Here is a 23,728-nt window from a genome sequence, read left to right as displayed (position 1 = left end):
TCAGTAAGAATCTCGTATATCTTTGGGATGGAGTAAACATCCACAGTGGATTGCACTTCTATCATGTTCTTGAAATTGCCACATATTTGGAGGGAGCTATCCAGTTTGTTGACCAGTATGGTGGGTGTTGCCCACTAACTATTGGAAACAGCTGTCAAGATGCCAGGATCTTGCAAAATTGCAGCTCCACCTGTAACTTATCCTGAAGGGTGAATGGGACATTCCAAGCCTTTAAAAAGTAGGGTATGGCTATTTGGAGGAGGGTGATAGATGCTTCAAACCTCACAACACCTGTAGTAGGAGGCTCAAACACTGAATGGTACTTCTCGTGAAAAGTGTGGAAGTAAGGATTGTCAATGACTGGCAGTATGCTACTAGTCAAATTGTGCATTTCTAGTCGCAAAACAGTGAAGAGGTCAAGTCTTAATATGTCTGTCACCCCTGAGGTATCAACAAGGAAGCCCGTTGGAATATGATGATGAACTCTCCTTTGACTGCCACTATGTCACTGCTGTAACTGCAGAGATGCTGGGAGAATGGTTGTAGTGGAGGAGAGGCTTACTGCTGGTAGGTGTTCCACATAATAGAAGCAGTAGAACTGGTGTCCATCTGGCAGTCAACAAGGTGATCATTGATGAACACCTGGAGGGAAATTTGTTGATCTCAGACAGAAAGATTGGCATGGACGTGGAGCACCTCTGGGGCCACCATGTTTGATTCCTCCATTGGGAAAGTGTCCACTTGAGCTGAAACCACCCACATCTTGGTGGTAGCCCTGCAGACCTCTGTTTTTTGCATGTCATGGAGCAGGAGGCATGTGCGGCATGACAAAATAGGCAATGGTGCTGAGAATGTGTGATGAAATGGTTAGTGCAGGAGTGCAGCATGCAGGGAATGCCTGTTTACTTATAGGTGGAAAATCTGCAGGGAGCAGGTGTGGCTAAGGTAGCAGGCAGTAGGGTTGACTGCATAGATAGAAGAAGGATCTCGTATGGAACCTGATACATGAATGAGTGGTCAAATGCTTGAACAATCTGAAGACAATCCTCCAATGTGGGGTCTTTCAGTTTCAGCACATCTGTCAAAAGCCCCTGATTGAGTGCTTGTACCAGGAGCATGTCCCAAATGACAGACACGGCATAAGACTGTTTACAGGCTTTGCTGAAACACCAAAACTGACATTCCTGACAAAGACCTTGGAACATCACAATCAAATCCTGTTTGGACTGACCCAGTTGCTTATCGCAACTGAAAAATTTGTGCTGCACTGCAGTGATGTGGTCCTCCTCAGAGTCAAAATTTTACTTCCTCATATGATAGGGCATGTGGTTCTCATTCAGGTTTTAGTTGTTGAAGGAGGCAGAAAACCTCTGGTCCATAATAGTCAAGGAGAAACACACTGTGATGGGTGTCTCCTGAGATACCATATGCCAGGAAATACTGCTCAAGGTGCGCACCATAGTTCGTCCAAGGTTTGACTTTGTCAACAGGGAGAAAGGGTAGAGGTGTGCCACAAAGTCCTGTAGCTGTGAGTTCCAGCTGAGCAGGGGATTAAGAGCCATCAGCAAATGCTGGCATAAAGCTCACTACCATGGCAACCAACCCTTGCTTGACCTGCTGCATGCCCCACAGAAAGAGCTACATTTGTTGTGTCATGTCAAAGGGTCCAGATACTGGCTGTTCAGCCTTGGAAAAATAAGAGAAATAAACTGAATATCCAGTGATCTGGGAGAAAAAGGAACAGAAAAAATAATACAACTTCTCAGGTACTAAGTCATATGCCTGGAACACATGGTGAATAAAGGTAGTGAGTCATGAAGACTATGCGACTGATAATGCCTAACAATGGGAGCTGAGCATTTGGCACAGTTGGCCAAGTATGTCTCAGGAAATTGCTGGAAAGTTATTGGCCCCACTGTGGTGGCTTCCGACTGGGCTCTGACTGGTGGGCTGCTAAGAGCTGGTACAGAATTGTCCCACAGCTCCAGTGGAGTGAACTGCCTATGTGTTGGCTTTTGCCACTCTATATAGCCTGTGTGCAGAGGAATTCATGCTGATCGAGTCCTGGACATGTGACATGGTGGAGGAAATAGGTCCCTGGCACGGAAGATCTCTGATGTTACTGGTCCTGCCATCTGTCGTCCTTGTTGTGATCGACAGTCTGTGGAGGCAGTGCCTTGTACGTATGCAAACTCATGATACTTCAGTGTCTGAGAGGCTGCCAATCCCTTTCAATTAACAGCGGATACATGGCACACATGAAATATTTGGAAATATCTACATCTTTAAAGATACTGGGTATTACAAAAATTTGCCAATTTTATTAGATTATAACTTCGTGGGATTCCACGTAGGAAATATATATCTAAAAACAAAGATGATGTGCCTTACCAAATGAAAGTGCTGGCAGGTCGACAGACACACAAACATGTCTGTCGACCTGCCAGCACTTTCATTTGGTAAGTCACATCATCTTTGTTTTTAGATATATATATATATATATATATATATATATACACACACATACACGTTAGGTCTTTAAATATGTCTGCTTGTGTCTGTATATGTGTGGATGGATGTGTGTGTGTGTGTGCGCGAGTGTGTGTGTGTGTGTGCGCGCGAGTGTATACCCGTCCTTTTTTTCCACCTAAGGTAAGTCTTTCCGCTCCCGGGATTGGAATGACTCCTTACCCTCTCCCTTAAAACCCACATCCTTTCGTCCTTCCCTCTCCTTCCCTCTTTCCTGATGAGGCAACAGTTTGTTGCGAAAGCTTGAATTTTGTGTGTATGTTTGTGTTTGTTTGTGTGTGTGTCGACCTGCCAGCACTTTCATTTGGTAAGTCATATATATATATATATACCATTAAAGTCAAAATGATCTGCAGTTGTAGTTAACTGAGTTTTTTAAACTGATTATTTTGATAAACTTCTCTACTTTAAAACCAATATTGCTACACAAAAAACTGCAAGGAAATGAACTGATATGTAATGGCATATCATTTAAAAACTTATATAATCATACTAGTTGAGAATTTTCTTTAGAAGTGGCTTGTTTGGACTGCAATAATCACTATGAATGATTTGAAATTTCCTCTCAGGTTAATGGTGTTGCTACTGTTACAGAACAATTACAAACATCATCATCTTCATTATATCAATTGAAAATTTTTGCAAATCATCATCTTCCCCACTGAACAGTAAATTTTATTTAAACACATCCAAAAAACTTTCTCATCACCCCAGTGACCAGAACTCCTGAAGATAGACATTGACTGTGGATATTATACACTCCTGGAAATGGAAAAAAGAACACATTGACACCAGTGTGTCAGACCCACCATACTTGCTCCGGACACTGCGAGAGGGCTGTACAAGCAATGATCACACGCACGGCACAGCGGACACACCAGGAACCGCGGTGTTGGCCGTCGAATGGCGCTAGCTGCGCAGCATTTGTGCACTGCCACCGTCAGTGTCAGCCAGTTTGCCGTGGCATACGGAGCTCCATCGCAGTCTTTAACACTGGTAGCATGCCGCGACAGCGTGGACGTGAACCGTATGTGCAGTTGACGGACTTTGAGCGAGGGCGTATAGTGGGCATGCGGGAGGCCGGGTGGACGTACCGCCGAATTGCTCAACACGTGGGGCGCAAGGTCTCCACAGTACATCGATATTGTCGCCAGTGGTCGGCGGAAGGTGCACGTGCCCGTCGACCTGGATCCGGACCGCAGCGACGCACGGATGCACGCCAAGACTGTAGGATCCTACGCAGTGCCGTAGGGGACCGCACCGCCACTTCCCAGCAAATTAGGGACACTGTTGCTCCTGGGGTATCGGCGAGGACCATTCGCAACCGTCTCCATGAAGCTGGACTACGGTCCAGCACACCGTTAGGCCATCTTTCACTCACGCCCCAACATCGTGCAGCCCGCCTCCAGTGGTGTCGCGACAGGCATGAATGGAGGGACGAATGGAAACGTGTCGTCTTCAGCGATGAGAGTCGCTTCTGCCTTGGTGCCAATGATGGTCGTATGCGTGTTTGGCGCCATGCAGGTGAGCCCCACAATCAGGACTGCATACGACCGAGGCACACAGGGCCAACACCCGGCATTATGGTGTGGGGAGTGATCTCCTACACTGGCCGTACACCACTGGTGATCGTCGAGGGGACACTGAATAGTGCACGGTACATCCAAACCGTCATCGAACCCATTGTTCTACCATTCCTAGACCGGCAAGGGAACTTGCTGTTCCAACAGGACAATGCACGTCCGCATGTATCCCGTGCCACCCAACGTGCTCTAGAAGGTGTAAGTCAACTACCCTGGCCAGCAAGATCTCCGGATCTGTCCCCCATTGAGCATGTTCGGGACTGGATGAAGCGTCGTCTCACGCGGTCTGCACATCCAGCACGAACGCTGGTCCAACTGAGGCACCAGGTGGAAATGGCATGGCAAGCCGTTCCACAGGACTACATCCAGCATCTCTACGATCGTCTCCATGGGAGAACAGCAGCCTGCATTGCTGCGAAAGGTGGATATACACTGTACAAGTGCCGACATTGTGCATGCTCTGTTGCCTGTGTCTATGTGCCTGTGGTTCTGTCAGTGTGATCATGTGATGTATCTGACCCCAGGAATGTGTCAATAAAGTTTCCCCTTCCTGGGACAATGAATTCACGGTGTTCTTATTTCAATTTCCAGGAGTGTGTTACAGACACAGTCTGTTTGACTGTTCAGAGATTTCACTAAAACCACCCAAAGATGTAAACAACCATGCATGAGCAGCGCTTATTAGACAGCGGGGGTCCAACGGTCAATGAGTTCCAGTCATTCCACCAGGAAGGAGGTACATTGCTCATGTTGCCTGTAGTTCAACCATGTCTATACAGTCAATACCATGGTTTGATGGCATCCGCATTGTTACTTTGTGCCAGGAATGGCTCTCAAAAAGGGAAGTGTCCAGGCATCTCAGAGTGAACAAAAGCAATGTTGTTTGGACATGGAGGACAAACAGAGAGACAGGAACTATCGATGGCATGCCTCACTCAGGCTATCTGAGGGCTACTACTGCAGTGGATGACTGTTACATACAGATTATGGCTTGGAGGAACCCTGACAGCAATGCCACCATGTTGAATAATGCTTTTTGTGCAGCCACAGGACGCTGTGTTATGACTCAAACTGTGCACAATGGGCTGCATGATGCACAACTTCACTCCTGATGTGCATGGTGAGGTCCATCTTTGCAACGACGACACCATGCAGCGCAGTACAGATGGGCCCAACAACATACTGAATGGACCGCTCAGGATTGGCATCATGTTCTCTTCACCGATGAGTGTCACATGTCCTTCAACCAGACAATCATCTGAGATGTGTTTGGAGGCAACCTGGTCATTCTGAACACCTTAGACACATTGTCCAGTGAGTGCAGCAAGGTGGAGGTTCCCTGCTGTTTTGGGGTGGCATTATTTGGGGGCAAAGTATGCCGCTGGTGGTAATGGAAGGTGCTGTAATGGCTGTACGATAGGTGAATGCCATCCTCTGACTGATAGTGCAAACATATTGGCGGCATATTGGTGAGGCATTCGTCTTCATGGATTACAATTCGCTCGCCAATTGTGGATATCTTGTCAATGCCTTCCTTCAAAATAATGATGTTCGACTAGAGTGGCCAGTGTGTTCACCAGACATGAACCCTATCAAACATGCCTGGTATAGATTGAAAAGGGCTGTTTATGGATGGTGTGACCCATCAACCACTCCAAGGGATCTACGCTGAATCCCCACTGAGGAGTGGGACAACCTGGACCAACAGTGCTTTGATGAACTTGCGGATAGTATGCCACGACGAATACAGGCATGCATCAATGCAAGAGGACGTGCTACTGGGTATTAGAGGTACTGGTGTGTACAGCAATCTGGACCACCACCTCTGAAGGTGGTACAACATGCAATGTGGGGTTTTCATGAGCAATAAAAAGGGTGGAAATGATGTTTATGTTGATCTCTATTCCAATTTTCTGTACAGGTGGTGGAACTCTCTGAACCGAGGTGATGCAAAACTTTTCTTGATGTTTGTATTTAGATTACATCAAAACTACGTAAAACTGTGATGCCTGTAAGGCCGAAAAATGATATACAAAATAAACATATGCAAAAATATTAAGAAACTAGTATGAAATTATAGCAAGTGAATATTTTGAAACATTATTAATTTTACAGTTGCGTCATAGCATGTCCAATGATTGCAACCATCTAATACCCTGTGATCCCAATGGGGAATCATGAAGACAAAATTATATCAATTACGGCACACACAGTCATCATATGTGACTGGAATGAGAAGAATCCCTAACATGTGGTACTGTGCAAAGTACCCTTGACAGTCACGGCACATTGGTTTTTAGAATTTACACACACACACACACTCTTGAAGTATTGCAACACCAGTAAAATAGAAAAGCCATCTTTGGAAGCAAAATTATTCATTTAGTAACTCAAATACTAAAATTTTTGTGTTCTGCTTTGGCACAGTCTCTCTTTATTCTGTTTTTCTCTTTTCAGTATGAAGTAGCAAAATCTGAGTTAGAATTATATGTTCTTCCTGAAAGTACAGAAAAAGAGAAGTTCAAGCTTTTGATTCAGAATCTCAAGAAAATGACTGAACGTCTCATAAAAACAAAGGAGTAAGTATATTCAACTAGATAACCATTTTCACAGGAGTATTATGGTATTTTGTACATTCTAAGTGCAATCTAAAGAAAAAGAAGATTGATGATCATGACAGTTCAGAATTAAGGCCATATGTCTAATTTTGATAAGTTATCAAAGTTCTTTCTGATTGTGATGTACACAAACACTTTAAAATAGGTAATACAATCTTTATGTAGAATTTATACCCACATGTAATGTTCAGAGTGAAACTCTATATTTTACTCCAGAACTCTTCAACTTCCTTCCCTCAGAAATAAAACAATACAGTGGGTCCTGCTGGAATAAAATTAAACAATCTCACCAAAATATTCTGTAAACTACTTGCTTCTTTTAATTCATGGAATGCTTCTTGACAGTGGTATTGTGAGTGGTAATGCCCTTTTTAAAGAAGTCCTAGTTCTTACAGTACAAGAGCTACTACTACTTGAATGTTAGAGATCATCGCCAGGTTGGATGAAAGACAGATATTGAACCAGTTCACAGACATGCTGCTAGATTTTCTACTGGTTGTTTTGATCACTGCGCAAGTGTTATGGGAATTCCTGGATGGAAGAAACAATTCTGTTCATGAAAAACTATTGAGAATTTATAGAGAACCTGCATTTGTGACAGGCTACAGAATGATCTTACTGGCACCCACATCCATCTCACATAAGTACCACAAAGAAAAGATAAGAGACATTAGAGCTTGTATGGAGGCATATAGACACTTGTTTTTCCTTCATTCCATTTCTCTAAGATAGACACCATTTACACTCCTGGAAATTGAAATAAGAACACCGTGAATTCATTGTCCCAGGAAGGGGAAACTTTATTGACACATTCCTGGGGTCAGATACATCACATGATCACACTGACAGAACCACAGGCACGTAGACACAGGCAACAGAGCATGCACAATGTCGGCACTAGTACAGTGTATATCCACCTTTCGCAGCAATGCAGACTCCTATTCTCCCATGGAGACGATCGTAGAGATGATGGATGTAGTCCTGTGGAACGGCTTGCCATGCCATTTCCACCTGGCGCCTCAGTTGGACCAGCGTTCGTGCTGGACGTGCAGACCGCGTGAGACGACGCTTCATCCAGTCCCAAACATGCTCAATGGGGGACAGATTCGGAGATCTTGCTGGCCAGGGTAGTTGACTTACACCTTCTAGAGCACGTTGGGTGGCACGGGATACATGCGGACGTGCATTGTCCTGTTGGAACAGCAAGTTCCCTTGCCGGTCTAGGAATGGTAGAACGATGGGTTCGATGACGGTTTGGATGTACCGTGCACTATTCAGTGTCCCCTCGACGATCACCAGTGGTGTACGGCCAGTGTAGGAGATCGCTCCCCACACCATGATGCCGGGTGTTGGCCCTGTGTGCCTCGGTCGTATGCAGTCCTGATTGTGGCGCTCACCTGCACGGCGCCAAACACGCATACGACCATCATTGGCACCAAGGCAGAAGCGACTCTCATCGCTGAAGACGACACGTCTCCATTCGTCCCTCCATTCACGCCTGTCGCGACACCACTGGAGGCGGGCTGCACGACGTTGGGGCGTGAGCGGAAGACGGCCTAACGGTGTGCGGGACCGTAGCCCAGCTTCATGGAGACGGTTGCGAATGGTCCTCGCCGATACCCCAGGAGCAACAGTGTCCCTAATTTGCTGGGAAGTGGCGGTGTGGTCCCCTACGGCACTGCGTAGGATCCTACGGTCTTGGCGTGCATCCGTGCGTCGCTGCGGTCCGGTCCCAGGTCGACGGGCACGTGCACCTTCCGCCGACCACTGGCGACAACATCGATGTACTGTGGAGACCTCACGCCGCACGTGTTGAGCAATTCGGCGGTACGTCCACCCGGCCTCCCGCATGCCCACTATACGCCCTCGCTCAAAGTCCGTCAACTGCACATACGGTTCACGTCCACGCTGTCGCGGCATGCTACCAGTGTTAAAGACTGCGATGGGGCTCCGTATGCCACGGCAAACTGGCTGACACTGACGGCGGCGGTGCACAAATGCTGCGCAGCTAGCGCCATTCGACGGCCAACACCGCGGTTCCTGGTGTGTCCGCTGTGCCGTGCGTGTGATCATTGCTTGTACAGCCCTCTCGCAGTGTCCGGAGCAAGTATGGTGGGTCTGACACACCGGTGTCAATGTGTTCTTTTTTCCATTTCCAGGAGTGTATACTGCAAAAAGTCGTGAAGTGTCAAGAACTATATTTATTCATCATCCTTATGTGTATCACTCCTTTATTGATAGTGAAGGCAATATTAAGTTAATTACAGCATGCACATACAATTACTCAATCCTTCTTCCCATGCTCTGTATTTGACTGGAATAGGAAGAACCTCTAACATGTCATAGTATGCTTGAGTACCCCCGGCCATTCCCTTCATAGTGGTTTATTATGTATGTATGTAGATATACATACATGGATAAGTAAGTAGATAAATAGATAACTGGTACCATTTGAAAATTTGAAAATAAGCAGCATGCAACTGTAGCAAAACAGAACCTGAATTTTAAATGGGAAAAGGAGCAGTCTCCCATAGTAGTGGTTCTTCTGTAAACCCCGCCTAGGGCAGTGACTGTTTTGTTCTTACATGTGTGTTGACCACAAGGCACTGAACCAACATAGTACAACTTTTTTCTGTGCTGCAATTACTGTCTCTTCTTATTCTATTCCCTCACTCTATCTTTGCCTGCTCTCTTGATGATAATCTAGATCTCACCTTGGTCTTGTTTTGGTTTTTCCTTTTTGAGGCCTTATGTTACTTCCTACCTTTCTTAACTTGTTCTAGTCCCTACCCTTATTTAAAATCCATTCTTCTCCAAATTCCTCTGAAGTATGAATTGTGCAGAAAAGGCCAGATGCTGTGGCACATAGGTACCTGGCGGGGTGCTTCAACCCTGACATCCAGTTCTGGGTGAACCACCTGTTAGACTCAGAACCTAATTGGGTAGCCAGTTCATTGGAAGGAACTATCATGAGCCTCCACAACTTCAGTCTACCTAAAAAAGCTGGGATTGTATTGCTGGCATCTGAACTTCAATGTGCATTTATATCAAGGAATAGGTGGTCATTGGGGCACTGGTACTTCGGGCAACACTCATAGTGCCAGGTGGCTATTGCCATAGCTGGGTGGTGCCCATTGAGAGAGCTCCTGGTTATAGCAGTAGACACCAGGCAGTCAGTCTGCCATGTAGCTACTCAAACTTATTGAAGCTAGCATTTGTGAGACTCCAGCAATCTCTCCATTTTCGAACTCTTACTGCGATAGATTCCAATAAGGCATAGTTCCGACTGGAACTATATGATATTTAATATGATATGCAGTGTGACTCATGATATTCCACAGAAACAACCTGCAGCAGTGGAAGCACCTTAACTGGTTCACATTGAGACACCAGTGATAGAACACAGAAACATCTCTGTTGTATCACCCAGCACAACACAGAATGCCAGATTCTCTATGCAACATGAGGAGAATTTCATGTCATCAAATGAACTAAAAAAAAATTGTTTTATATAGATAAAGCAAAGCTATGCCCATCTATGTGGATGTGATGTACATGTACACAACAAACAAACAAATAATTAAAATTTCAGAAAAATTGGATCGTTTATTTGAGAGAAATTGCTTTACAAATTGAGCAGGTCAGTAATGTATTGTTCCTCCACTGGCCCTTGTGCAAGCAGTTACTCTGGTTGACATTGATTGACACAGTTGTTGGATGTCATCATGTGGGATATTGTGCCAAATTCTGTCCAATTGGCATGTTAGATTGTCAAAGTCCCAAGATGGTTGGGGGACCCTACGTATAATGCTTCAAATGTTCTCAACTGTGGAGAGATCTGGCAATCTTACTGGCCAAGGTAGTATTTAGTGAGTACAAAGAAAAACAATAGAAACTCTCCCAATGCACAGATGGGCATTATTGGGGACAGATCCAGAAACATCTTTGGCCTGTAATCTCATTGGTTAGAGTAGAATTGTCTTCAGTGATGAGTCCCACTTTGAACTGAGCCCTGACAACCAGCAAATATGTATCTGAAGATGTGCTGGATTGCAGCAGGATGCAAACAGGACTGTGGCCCACCATACAGTCCAACAACTAGGAGTGATGATCTGAGATGCCACTTCTTATTGTAGCAGGACCCCTTTGATTGTCATCTGCAGCACTCTTACAGCACAGAACTGCACTGATGATATTCTATGACCTGTTTTGCTGCCCTTCATGGCAAACCTGGGCCTACAGTTCAGCAAGATAATGTCCACCTACACATGGCAAGAGTTTTCACTGCTTATCTTCATGCTTGTCAAACCCTACTTTGGCCAGCTAGATCAATGGATCCTACCCAATTGAGAACATTTGGAGCATTATGGATGGGGCCCTCCAATGATCTCTTGATTTTGACGATCTACAGTAACACACCAAATGGACAGAATTTGGCATGATATCCCTTAGGATGACACCAAACAACTCTATCGATCAATCCTGAGCTGAATAGCTGCTTGCATAAGGGCCAACTGCTCAGTTTGTGAATCTCTTTCTGTTGAATAAATCACCCATTTTTTCTGAAATTTTAATCACTTGTTTATCTGTACATGTACATCACATCTACTGTGTTGCTACAACAGGATCCAAATATATTACTTATCCTAGTCATTACTTATTTTCAAGGATACCTTTGGTGAATTTTATTTATAGATTGGCAATCATCCATCCTCCCCACAAAGTAGACCACATATGCTCAATAATATTGAAACCTGGTTACTGAGGTGGCCAGGGAAGATGTGGCAGTTCATTCTCGTGCTCATAAAATTAATCCTGGATGATATGACAGTTCATTCTCAGGCTCATAAAACTAAGCCTGGATGATGTGAGCTGTGTGAATAGAGGCCCTGTCATCTTGGAACACTGCATCACCATTGGGGATCAGAAATTGTGTTACAGGATGGACCCAAACCAGCAAAATGGCCACATAATTACAGACTCATATCATTAACATCAATATGCAGTAGGATTTTGGAACATATATTGAGTTCAAACATTATGAATTACCTCAAAGAGAATGGTCTATTGACACACAGTTGACACGGATGTAGAAAACATCATTCTCATGAAAGACAACTACCTCTTTATTTACACAAAGTGTTGAGTGCTGTTGACAAGGGATTTCAAATTGATTCCATATTGCTAGATTTCCAGGAGGCTTTCAACACTGTACCTCACAAACAGCTTGCAGTCAAATTGCATGCTTATGGAATATCATCTCAGTTACGTGACTGCATTAGTGGTTACCTGTCAGAGAGGTCACAGTTTGTATTACCTGTTGGAAAGTCACTGAGTAAAACAGAAGTGATTTCTGGCAGTCCCCAGGCCATCTGCCATTCCTTATCTACACAAATGAATCAGGTGAAAATCTGAGGAGCCGTCTTAGATTTTTTACAGATGGTGCTGTTGTTTAACATCTAGTCAAGTCATCAGAAGATCAAGGAACATTGCAACAAAATGTTGAAAAAATATCTGTATGGTGTGAAGATTGGCAGTTGACCATAAATAATGAAAAGTGTGAGGTCATCCACATGAGCACTGAAAGGAATCCATTAAACTTTGATTACACAATAAATCAGTCAAATCTAAAGGCCACAAATTCAACTACATACCTAGGAATTACAATTAGGAACAACTTAAATTGGAAGACCACCTAGAAAATATTGTGGGCAAAGCGAACCAAAGACTGTGTTTTATTGGCAGAACACTTAGAACATGCAGTAGATCTACTAAAGAGACTGTCTACACTATGCTTGCCTGTCCTCTTTTGGAATACTGCTACCTGGTGTGGGATTCTTACCAGATAGGATTAATGGAGTACATGAAGAAAGTTCAAAGAAGAGCAGCAAGTCTCGTATTATAGAGAAATATTGGAGAGTGTGTCTCTGACATGATACAGTATTTGGGGTGGACATCATTACAACAAATGCATTTTTCACTGTGGTAGAATCTTCTCACAAAATTTCAGTCACCAACTATCTCCTCCGAATGTGAAAATATTTTGTTGACACCAAGCTACATTGGGAGAAATGATCAACATAATAAAATAAGGGAAATCAGAACTTGCATGGTAAGACATAGGTGTTTGTTTTTTGCCACAAGCTGTTAGAGTGCGAAAAATAATTATTGTGAAGGTGTTCTATGAAACCTCTACCAGGTACTAAGTGTATTTGCATGGGACCCATCAAGTACGATGATATGGCTCCCAAAGTCATCACTGAACCCCCACCATGTTTCACTCTCGGGATGTATACTCAGCCAGAAAATGGAAACCGTGTGAAACAAGACCATGCAACCAAATAACATTCTTGCATTGGTCCATAGTCCAGGTTTTGTGGCTTTGGCACCATGTTTTCCTCATATGGGCACTTGAATCATTGATGAGTAGTCTTGGAACTGTAGTTCACACTGCAGTTCCATACTTATGGAGCTGCTTTTGTGTTGTTTTGGTGCTGAAAGTATTAACAAGTGGCACATTCAGTTCTGCAGTGACTTCTGCAGCTGTCATCCCTTTATTTTTCATCACAGTTCTCTTCAGTGACCATGTGTCATGATCATTCACACATTGAGACTTAGAGGATGATGATCTCCCACTTTCCCTGTGTGCTGATAAATCTTCAATTCGGTACTCCTTGAAACACCATACACTTTGGCCAGCTTGGTTACAGAAAGCACCCACAATATGAACATCACCAATTCACCTATGTTTGAATTCCCTTAGCTCTGACATAACACTTGAAACTACCCAGAACATTGTTTTGACAACACCTGATGCTTACAGCATATTGAGGACATTCCACAGGTGCCGTTCATTGTCAAATACAATAGTGCAGGCTCCAGGCTTCATTAGCATTTGCATTTACGTTCAAGCATATATTTCTTCTGGTGTTCCCATATTTTTGTCCATCCACTGTATTTATGTAATTACCACAAAATTTCATTTTATTATTACATCTTTCATATTAGGGGACTTCAAAAAGTAAGATACACATTATTGTGGCAGGTCAAGTCACTTTTATTGAATGCTCCACTACACTCAAATGTGACACAGAGATATGACGCTAGTTTTCAACATTTTCACCAAGTCTCTGCAAATAACTGTCAGAACATCCTACCAATTGTTCAGTTCCTTAATGATAAAAATCCAATACTTGGTCATAGTCATTCAAGAACCAATGTGCGAACATCTTTATCAGGAAATCTTAGATTGCCTGAACTTTCCCATCCATGGTCAGTGTCAACGTTGGTGGCCTTCCTTATTTAATGGCATCACCCACGTCTGTGCCACCTTGGTTTAATTGTTGGCAACATTTCACATTGGCTGGATGCAACATTGCTTGTGGTCCACAAACTGCCAAAGTTTCATGGTGAATCTGTGTGCAATTCGGATGGTTCTCACACAAGAATCATACCATCCTGTATACTTGAAATTGAGTATATTCCCAGTTGACACACCATTTCACTCCCACAGTGCAATGCATTTGTTATCCAAACCACAGCAGAAGTGTGTGTGTGCAAAAAAAAACCCTCAACACATACTGTCCTCTAATAATGAGCTACTCTTATCCTGCAATGACCTTATCACACAATGACAAGCATAACTTACTTTTTGAAGTCCCTGTCTAATGGTCTATTCTGCTATTTTTTATGTAACTGTAAAAAACAGTTCCATTTTCCTGCAAAAGAGACAAATTTTGCATCTACACAAATGTGAAACCCTTATGTCCATACAACCCACCAATGAAATGACTTTCTGGTTTTATCTGTCATCTTAGGTAGATGCATGTCATGGAACATCCTTCCTGTTGACGATGACATAGGCTTTGTTGTTCTGGAGCATTCCTTCATTGTAAATGAATCATCTGTGCCATCACATTCCTCATTTTTTTCTGGTCTCTCATCTTCCTTTTGCATTCTCTTATCAGAATGAGAAAGTATAGGTCATTGCCCAATGTAGAACCAGCTCTGTTTCAAAGACAATATATTGCTGTATTTTTTTTTTTTTTGATGACATAAACTATCACTTAATAATAAATAGTACATAGGTTGGAACTTAAATAGTGACAACACTGCTTTGCAAACACTATGCAATGGACTCTACTATTGTTGCTGATACCACACGTTGTTGACCTACCTTACCTACGAGCAAATGGACTCACATGTCCCACATCACTGGCGAGTGCACAATCAAGGGAAACACAGTCACTTGTGAGCGAGCAGTCTAACGTAATGGTGTCACTACATTTGCAAAACAGGGACAACAGAGTTGGATCAAGATTGAATGTGCCAGAGGTCATACAGCATGACAGTGTCATCAAGGTCTTCAAGAGGCATGTGGGGAATCAGTATTGAAATACAGAACAGTGGCACATTGGGTAAAAACCTTCAACAAAGGTTGGCAAACTGTGGCAGACATGCATCAGGCAGGTTGTCCTTGCGTTTCTGAAGAAGTAGTGCATGCTGTTAGTGCATAAGTGGACAGTGATCAATGCCATATGATTCGTGAGCTTCCCCACAAAACCAGATTAGCATACAACTGTGTCTCACAACCTGAAGGAACACCTGAGCATGCAAAAAATAGTATCCCAATGGGTTCCGCATGACTTCATGGAAATGCAGAAATGGATGTGTTACTGTGCTGCTCAAATGCCCTTGGAGGTCTATGAGTGTGAAGGAAAGGCTTTCTTATGCCAAATCATAACACTGGATGAGACATGAGCCACATCGTATGAGCCAAAACTGAAATGCCAATACAACAAATGGCGTCATTATGGGTCACCGCGAAAGTAGAAAGTGCATCAGAGTCCTAGTATGGTGAAAGTTATGGTGATTCTCATGTATGACTGTGATGGTGTTATCCTAACGCATTACATTCCTTCACAGCAGACTGTCAGTGAACAGTATTACTGTTCATTTTTGGAGCATCACCTGTGACCAGCTTTGTGAAATAAGTGGCAACACTTTCTGCGCAACCCACCCATCATTTTGCACAACAATGTGAGGGGCCCATACAGCACAAGCTTGGCTACTCTGGTCGATGTACTGTGCCATTTATCGTACACCCAGACTTACATCCTTGTGACTTTGATTTGATCTCGAAGTTGAAGGAACCACTTCGTGGCATTTGCTTCAGAACTGTTCCAGAGATTCGACAGGCAGTAGACCGCTCCATTTGCACCATCACCAGAACAGGCTCTGCTAATGGTATGCTACACCTTCTGCATTGCTGGCAACGGGTTCTACACAACACTGGCGACTACTTTGAAGGACAGTAACAGGGAAAACATGTAACTCTTTTGTTTCAGTTGTGAATAAATAGTTGACATTATTTAAGTTCCAACCCTCGTATATAAGCATGTTACAGTATATTGTGGAGATACGACTAAAACAAGCTGAAATTACCATATTTCTTGAAGCCATGCTAAAATGGTGATAAACAGCTTTCTACAATAGTCTGAAACCTACTGGGAGCTTGCAGAAATGAAAAAAAAGTGATGCACAGAAAGCACATGCAAATGGTGTAAAGTACCTCCTACAGTGATGCACAGTAGCTGTAGTTAATTGCCTGAGCAATAAAAAAATAAGTCAAGGCTAGCACATATGATAAATGAGGACTGACGACAACTCACTGAATAGTGGAGACATTTGTTAATAAGCAGACACACAAAAAATGAAAAATTTGCCAGATTTTGGACAAAATGTTTAATGAACTAAAGTATAAATACAGGTGTGTGCATGCTGCCCCCCTGCCCCCACTACTCCCCTGTCCATTCACTACTCCCCACCATCCCTTCCACTTACCCCTGCTGCCCTGCACCCCCTCCCTCCCCACTCGAAGTGGTGTCCATACTTTGCAAGCCACCTGACAGTGTGTGGCAGAGAGTACCTTGAGTTTATCTATCAGTTCTCTCTTCTATTCCAGTCTCGTATTGTTCATGGAAAGAAAGATTGTTGGTATGCTTCTGTGTGAGCTCTAATCTCTCTGATATTATCCTCATGGTATCTTCGGGAGATATATGTAGGTGGTGTAGGAGGGAGCAATATACCGCTCCTCGATGAAGGTTGTTGTTGTTGTTGTTGTTGTTGTGGTCTTCAGTCCTGAGACTGGTTTGATGCAGCTCTCCATGCTACTCTATCTTGTGCAAGCTTCTTCATCTCCCAGTACCTACTGCAACCTACATCCTTCTGAATCTGCTTGGTGTATTCATCTCTTGGTCTCCCTCTACAACTTTTACCCTCCACGCTGCCCTCCAATACTAAATTGGTGGTCCCTTGATGCCTCAGAACATGTCCTACTAACCGATCCCTTCTTCTAGTCAGGTTGTGCCACAAACTTCTCTTCTCCCCAATCCTATTCAGTACCTCCTCATTAGTTATGTGATCTACCCATCTAATCTTCAGCACTCTTCTGTAGCACCACATTTCGAAAGCTTCTATTCTCTTCTTGTCTAAACTATTTATCATCCATGTTTCACTTCCATACATGGCTACACTCCATACAAATACTTTCAGAAACGACTTCCTGACACTTAAGTCTATACTCGATGTTAACAAATTTCTCTTCTTCAGAAACGCTTTCCTTCCCATTGCCAGTCTACATTTTATATCCTCTCTTCGTCGACCATCATCAGTTATTTTGCTCCCCAAATAGCAAAACTCCTTTACTACTTTAAGAGTCTCATTTCCTAATCTAATACCCTCAACATCACCCGACTTAATTAGACTACATTCCCTTATCCTCGTTTTGCTTTTGTTGATGTTCATCTTATATCCTCCCTTCAAGACACTTTCCATTCCGTTCAACTGCTCTTCCAAGTCCTTTGCTGTCTCTGACAGAATTACAATGTCATCGGCGAACCTCAAAGTTTTTATTTCTTCTCCATGGATTTTAATACCTACTCCGAATTTTTCTTTTGTGTCCTTCACTGCTTGCTCAATATACAGATTGAATAACATCAGGGGGAGGCTACAACCCTGTCTCACTCCCTTCCTAACCACTGCTTCCCTTTCATGCCCCTCAACTCTTATAACTGCCATTTGGTTTATATACAAATTGTAAATAGCCTTTTGCTCCCTATATTTTACCCCTGCCACCTTCAGAATTTGAAAGAGAGTATTCCACTCAACATTGTCAAAAGCTTTCTCTAAGTCTGCAAATGCTAGAAATGTAGGTTTGCCTTTCCTTAATCTAACTTCTAAGATAAGCCGTAGGGTATCTTCCCTAAGGTCGGCTTCTACTAGTTTTTCCATTCGTCTGTAAAGAATTCGCGTTAGTATTTTGCAGCCGTGACTTATTAAACTGATAGTTCGGTAATTTTCACATCTGTCAACACCTGCATTCTTTGGGATTGGAATTATTATATTCTTCTTGAAGTCTGAGGGTATTTCACCTGTCTCATACAACTTGCTCACCAGATGGTAGAGTTTTGTCAGGACTGGCTCTCCCAAGGCCGTCAGTAGTTGTAATTGAATGTTGTCTACTCCCGGTGCCTTGTTTCGACTCAGGTCTTTCAGTGCTCTGTCAAACTCTTCACGCAGTATCGTATCTCCCATTTCATCTTCATGTACATCCTCTTCCATTTCCATAATATTGTCCTCAAGTACATCGCGTTGTATAGACTCTCTATATGCTTCTTCCACCTTTCTGCTTTCCCTTCTTTGCTTCGAACTGGGTTTCCATCTGAGCTCTTGATATTCATACAAGTGGTTCTCTCTTCTCCAAAGGTCTCTTTAATTTTCCTGTAGGCAGTATCTATCTTACCCCTAGTGAGATAAGCCTCTATATCCTTACATTTATCCTCCAGCCATCCCTGCTTACCCATTTTGCACTTCCTGTCGATCTCATTTTTGAGACGTTTGTATTCCTTTTTGCCTGTTTCATTTACCACATGTTTGTATTTTCTCCTTTCATCAATTAAATTCAGTATATCTTCTGTTACCCAAGGATTTCTACTAGCCCTCGTCTTTTTACCTACTTGATCCTCTGCTGCCTTCACTACTTCATCCCTCAAAGCTACCCATTCTTCTTCTACTGTATTTTTTTCCCCAATTCCTGCCATATGTTCCCTTACAGTCTCCCTGAAACTCTGTATAACCTCTGGTTTAGTCAGTTTATCCAGGTCCCATTTCCTTAAATTGCCACTTTTTTGCAGTTTCTTCAGTTTTAATCTACAGTTTGATGAAGGTATGTTCTCGAAACTTCAACAAAGGCCCATACGTCTCTCTTGCGGAGTCTTACACTGGAGTTTATCTATCATCTCTGTAAAGCTTTCATGATTACTTAATGATCCTGTAATGAAGCGCGCTGCTCTCCGTTGGATCTTCCCTATCTCTTCTATCAACCCTATCTGGTACGGATCCAACACAGGTGAGCAGTATTCAAGCAGTGGGCGAACAAGTGTACTGTAACCTACTTCCTTTGTTTTTGGACTGAATTTCCTTAGGATTCTTCCAATGAATCTGTCTGGCATCTGCTTTACTGACGATTTATTTTATATGGTCATTTCATTTTAAATCACTCCTAATGCCTACTCCCAGATAATTTATGGAGTTAACTGCTTCCAGTTGCTGACAGGCTATATTGTAGCTAAATGATAAGGGATCTTTCAGTGTATTTGCAGCACATTACACTTGTCTACATTGAGATTCAATTGCCATTCCCTGCACCATGCGTCAATTCGTTGCAGATGCTCCTGCATTTCAGTACAATTTTCCATTGTTACAACATGTTGATGTACTACAGCATCATCCACTAAAAGCCCCAGTGAATTTCCGATGTTATCCGCAAGGTCATTTATGTATAATGTGAATAGCAATGGTCCTACAACACTCCCCTGCTGCACACCTGAAATCAGTTCGGAAGACTTCTCTCCATTGAGAATGACATGCTTCGTTCCATTATCTAGGAACTCTTCAATCCAATCACACAATTGGTGTGATAGTTCATATGCTCTTACTTTGTTCATTAAACAACTGTGGGGAACTGTATCAAATGTCTTGCGGAAGTCAAGAAACACGGCATCTACCTGGGAACCCATGTCTATGGCCCTCTGAGTCTTACATTAGGCAGCCTAAAAAGCTTAATGCCAGCATTGCAGTTTGGCAGGTACACTAGGGTGAGAGTTTATGTCTAGGTGAGAGGCAGAAGATGTAGGGGATAGGACTGCACGAGGAAGTGGCTGCAGGTTCATTGAAGAGGGATGTGACACACAAGAGCTTGCGAGTTCATGAGACACCCAATGATGAGAAGGGATGATCCGGTAGGGTACAGGACGGTGAAAGGGGGCAATGATGGTGAAGTGCCACACAAACTCACGGGCTCTAGTGCCCATGTGTCACATTCCTATCTTGTGCTCCTGCTGCCTCTCCCTCGTGCATATACCTTTGCTGAAAGTTAGCAAAGTTTTCATTCTTTTTTGTGAGCCTGTCAACCATGCATTGCCTCTATGCTAAGTTGTCTCCTTTATTCTTAAAAATTTACTAAGTAGTTAGTGATTTGATGTGTCTTATGAGTTGCAGATACAAACTGAGTGAATGTTAATTCTTCTGAATTGTCAAATTACCCATGGTGTCAAAATTTGTGATGTTGAAAACTCAAAGTGTCAGGTGTTACTCACAGTAGTGAATGAATGTTAATCGATCTAAACAGCATTCTACTTCTGTCACCTTGCAGTCGCTGTAACACAGTAATATTTGTGAAGTTTATAACAAGAAAATGACACACAAACCTTTCAATAATATGTAGTGGCTGTCAGCCATTTCATTAACTTGATCAGTTTTCTTAGGAGTCAATGACATAAAACTTCATTCTTCTAGGGAAAAACAACAAATGCTGGAAAGATTCCCTGTTGTGGAAAAGGATTTAATGCTGGCCAAAGATGAAAAGAAACAACTGCCACATGAAGAGGAAATATGTTCAAAACAACTGAATGTTATTCGAATGAAATTACATGAAGCTCATCAAACAATGAGAAAATCAGTTTCAAGTAATAAAGTTGTCGAATATTTGACGAACTGCAAGTTGGAGAATAAGTTACCAGGTTTCTTTGGAAGATTGGTAAGTCATTGTACAGGAAAGATGCAATTTTCATCGACTTTTTCCCAATTGATGTGTGTAATTCTTAAAGCTATCTCAACTTTTTCATGTGAAACATTGCAGGGAGACCTTGGTGCCATAGACGAGATGTACGATGTGGCAGTTTCAACAGCCTGTGGTTATTTAAACCACATGGTAGTTGGTACAGTGAAAACAGCACAGGAAAGCATAGAGCTGTTGCGTCAGTCAAACATCGGCCAGGCATCATTCATTGCTCTTGAATACCAACAAAAGTATCATTCACCCTGTTACACTTGGCCAGAAACGTTTGTATTCCCTTCTTTAGTTAATGCCAGCCAGTCGGTTTTAAGAATTAGAATTAATAAGTGCCATGCACTTTAGTGAATATATGGTTTTGTTTTTTTGTCAGTTTGTCAATAAGAAATTAATCGTTTGACTAAAGAAGAGCTGGGAAGGAAGATGTAGAGATGGGGAGGCTGAAGAGCCAGTTACTATAAACCTGTGGCAAATATGCATAATTTATTGTACCAAATTAACACCACCACTGTAATTGCCAGGGCAGTTACAATATGCTGAATGACATCTTTTGTGTTAGCAGAAGAGCCAACATCATGTTACAAGTGGAGGCCGAAATGCACGCGTTTTAGCTCATGCAGGCTGGCGTAAGGAGGGAAGAACTGTACTGACGTCAGGTCTGGAACATGACAAGGAATGAGAATTCAGAAAGCGGAAGTAATTAGTTTGATACTTAGCTTTAATCCATTAATGATGAGTGTTGCTCTTGATGGTACATGATTCACAATATTATCTGTTCAGAATACATTCTTGAAGATAGTAATTATAGTAACTGAATATGGTGCCTTGCTAGGTCGGAGCAAATGATGTAGCTGAAGGCTATGCTAAACTGTCATCTCTGCAAATGAGTGTGTATGTAGACAGTGAACCTTCGCTAGCAAAGTCAGCTGTACAACTGGGTTGAGTGCTAGGGAGTCTCTCTAGACTAGACCTGCCGTGTGGCGGTGCTCGGTCTGCAATCACTGATAATGGCGACATGCGGGTCCAACGTATACTAATGGACCGCGGCCGATTTAAAGGCTACCACCTAGCAAGTATGGTGTCTGGCGGTAACACCACAACATCTATAATGGTATTGAAGATATCATACAACATATTTGCTATCAACATAGTGCAAATAAATTAAAAGTTTATTTAAACATATTAATACTTGATGCTTCAAAAGATTCAGTAGTGTGGTTTCACAATTTAAACATGCATTTGTTATATAATGTCAATTGGTTATGAAGGTACCTTCATAGATCCAATCTCTCACACTTAGCAGGGTAGTGCAGGGTTTCACTGGTTCAAACCCCACATATAGCCATCCTGATTTAGGTTTCCCATAATTTCCCTAAATCTCTTAAGGCAAATTCTGGGAAGGTTCCTTCAAAAGGGCATGGCCACTTTCCTTTTTCATCCTTCCCTAATTTGAGCTTGTGCTCCATCTCTAATGATCTCATTGTCAAAGTGACGTTAAACACTAATCTCCCTCTCCTCCAATCACACACAGGACATTTTTTGATTCATTTACTAATACCCATGACATAGAGTTATTCATGAGATGATGTAAAGCTTTGTAGCTGCTTGTGACTCTGACAATTTAGTCACCATGACTTGTAACAAGCCAATGTGATCATTGCTAATTTACGTCATTTATTTTTATAGTCAGTATTGATTGGATCACTGGCAGCAGTGTGTAAATCATTTGACACACTGATTTTACAGTCTAGTGACTACTTTCTAAAAATTGTCCTTAACCCCCCCAAGTCGGCATGCCTGCATATAAAGTGCGCCAACCAAAATTAAAATGATTTTGCGCCGTTCCATTTTTGTTTCACAGCTGCAAACCCATACCTATTCCTTAATTACTCCTTCGGGTAGCACAGCAATAAATTTTGTTGTCATGTGTCCAAGCAAGCAGCAGTAATATAAAATAAAAGTAATCTAGGTGAGAAAAAATTTATGATCTATGCAAAAAAAATTACCCCACCTACCAACATAATCCCACACTGAAGCAGTTGTCTAAGAGATAATTAGTAATCAAATAAGTGGCTGGCTGAGATTTGATACAACTGCACTGCTTAATGCTTTGAGTGGGCCATTACTGTCTCTGTAACACCTGTCCTTGGCAACAGTGTGTTACAGTAAAACTTTATTTCAGTATTGTTTAATATAACAGTGGTTTAGCTCATATTATGTAAGTTTCTTTTCTTGTTATTTATTTAATTAAATTAAGATTAAACTGTAATTTTGATAATACATGTTTACGTTGGTAACATAAAGACAGCTATTCTATACATGTGTACAAAGTGCTCCACACACCCACTTGTATTACGAAAAATGGTGCCCCTGCTCGAGGGATGATGTTACGAATGGGAAGGAAACTGACCCATAGTAATGACTGCGCTATAATATTGATTACTTGATGTTGTTAGTAGGGCAATGACAACAAAGTCAATTAAAAATATATTGTGGCATTCCTTTGGCATTTGACCTGGATGTAATTGTCAAATTTGCTTACTTTTCAAGTGTACATAAAAGAAAAAAAATATCAATATTTTTCAGGCCTGAGAATGCACCACGGTTAATTGACTTAATCTAATTAGCAGATGAGAGAGTTCGTGTGGCATTTTACTTTGCTCTACGTAACACACGTGTTGCAAATGATGTAGCACAAGCAACAAGAGTTGCTTTTTCTGGAGGAAATCGTAACAGAGTAGTTACTTTACAAGGACACATCATTGAAGCTACAGGTGATTAATTCAGAATTATTATCAACTGTCTCCCATGTTTAATATGACTAATTTTATAGAAATTTTGAACATCGAGTGTAGTTATGTAAG

General features: G+C 42.4%; 1 protein-coding gene across 1 annotated transcript in view; it reads left to right on the top strand.

Annotated features, from left to right (window-relative positions):
- LOC126471368 (structural maintenance of chromosomes protein 4-like) overlaps window positions 1-23,728 on the top strand; it is a 178,339-nt gene that overhangs the window by 51,198 nt on the left and 103,413 nt on the right. Inside the window, exons 6-8 of the mRNA XM_050099490.1 lie at window positions 6,570-6,691; window positions 20,588-20,828; window positions 20,931-21,048. Of these exons, the coding sequence (XP_049955447.1) occupies window positions 6,570-6,691; window positions 20,588-20,828; window positions 20,931-21,048 (481 nt within the window). The remainder of the gene's footprint in view (window positions 1-6,569; window positions 6,692-20,587; window positions 20,829-20,930; window positions 21,049-23,728) is intronic.

This window comes from Schistocerca serialis, chromosome 3 (genome assembly GCF_023864345.2).
Source record: "Schistocerca serialis cubense isolate TAMUIC-IGC-003099 chromosome 3, iqSchSeri2.2, whole genome shotgun sequence".
Taxonomy (NCBI): Eukaryota; Metazoa; Arthropoda; class Insecta; order Orthoptera; family Acrididae; genus Schistocerca; species Schistocerca serialis.
The sequence above is the reverse complement of the archived record's forward strand: the minus strand, read 5'-3'. Positions and strand labels throughout refer to the sequence as shown.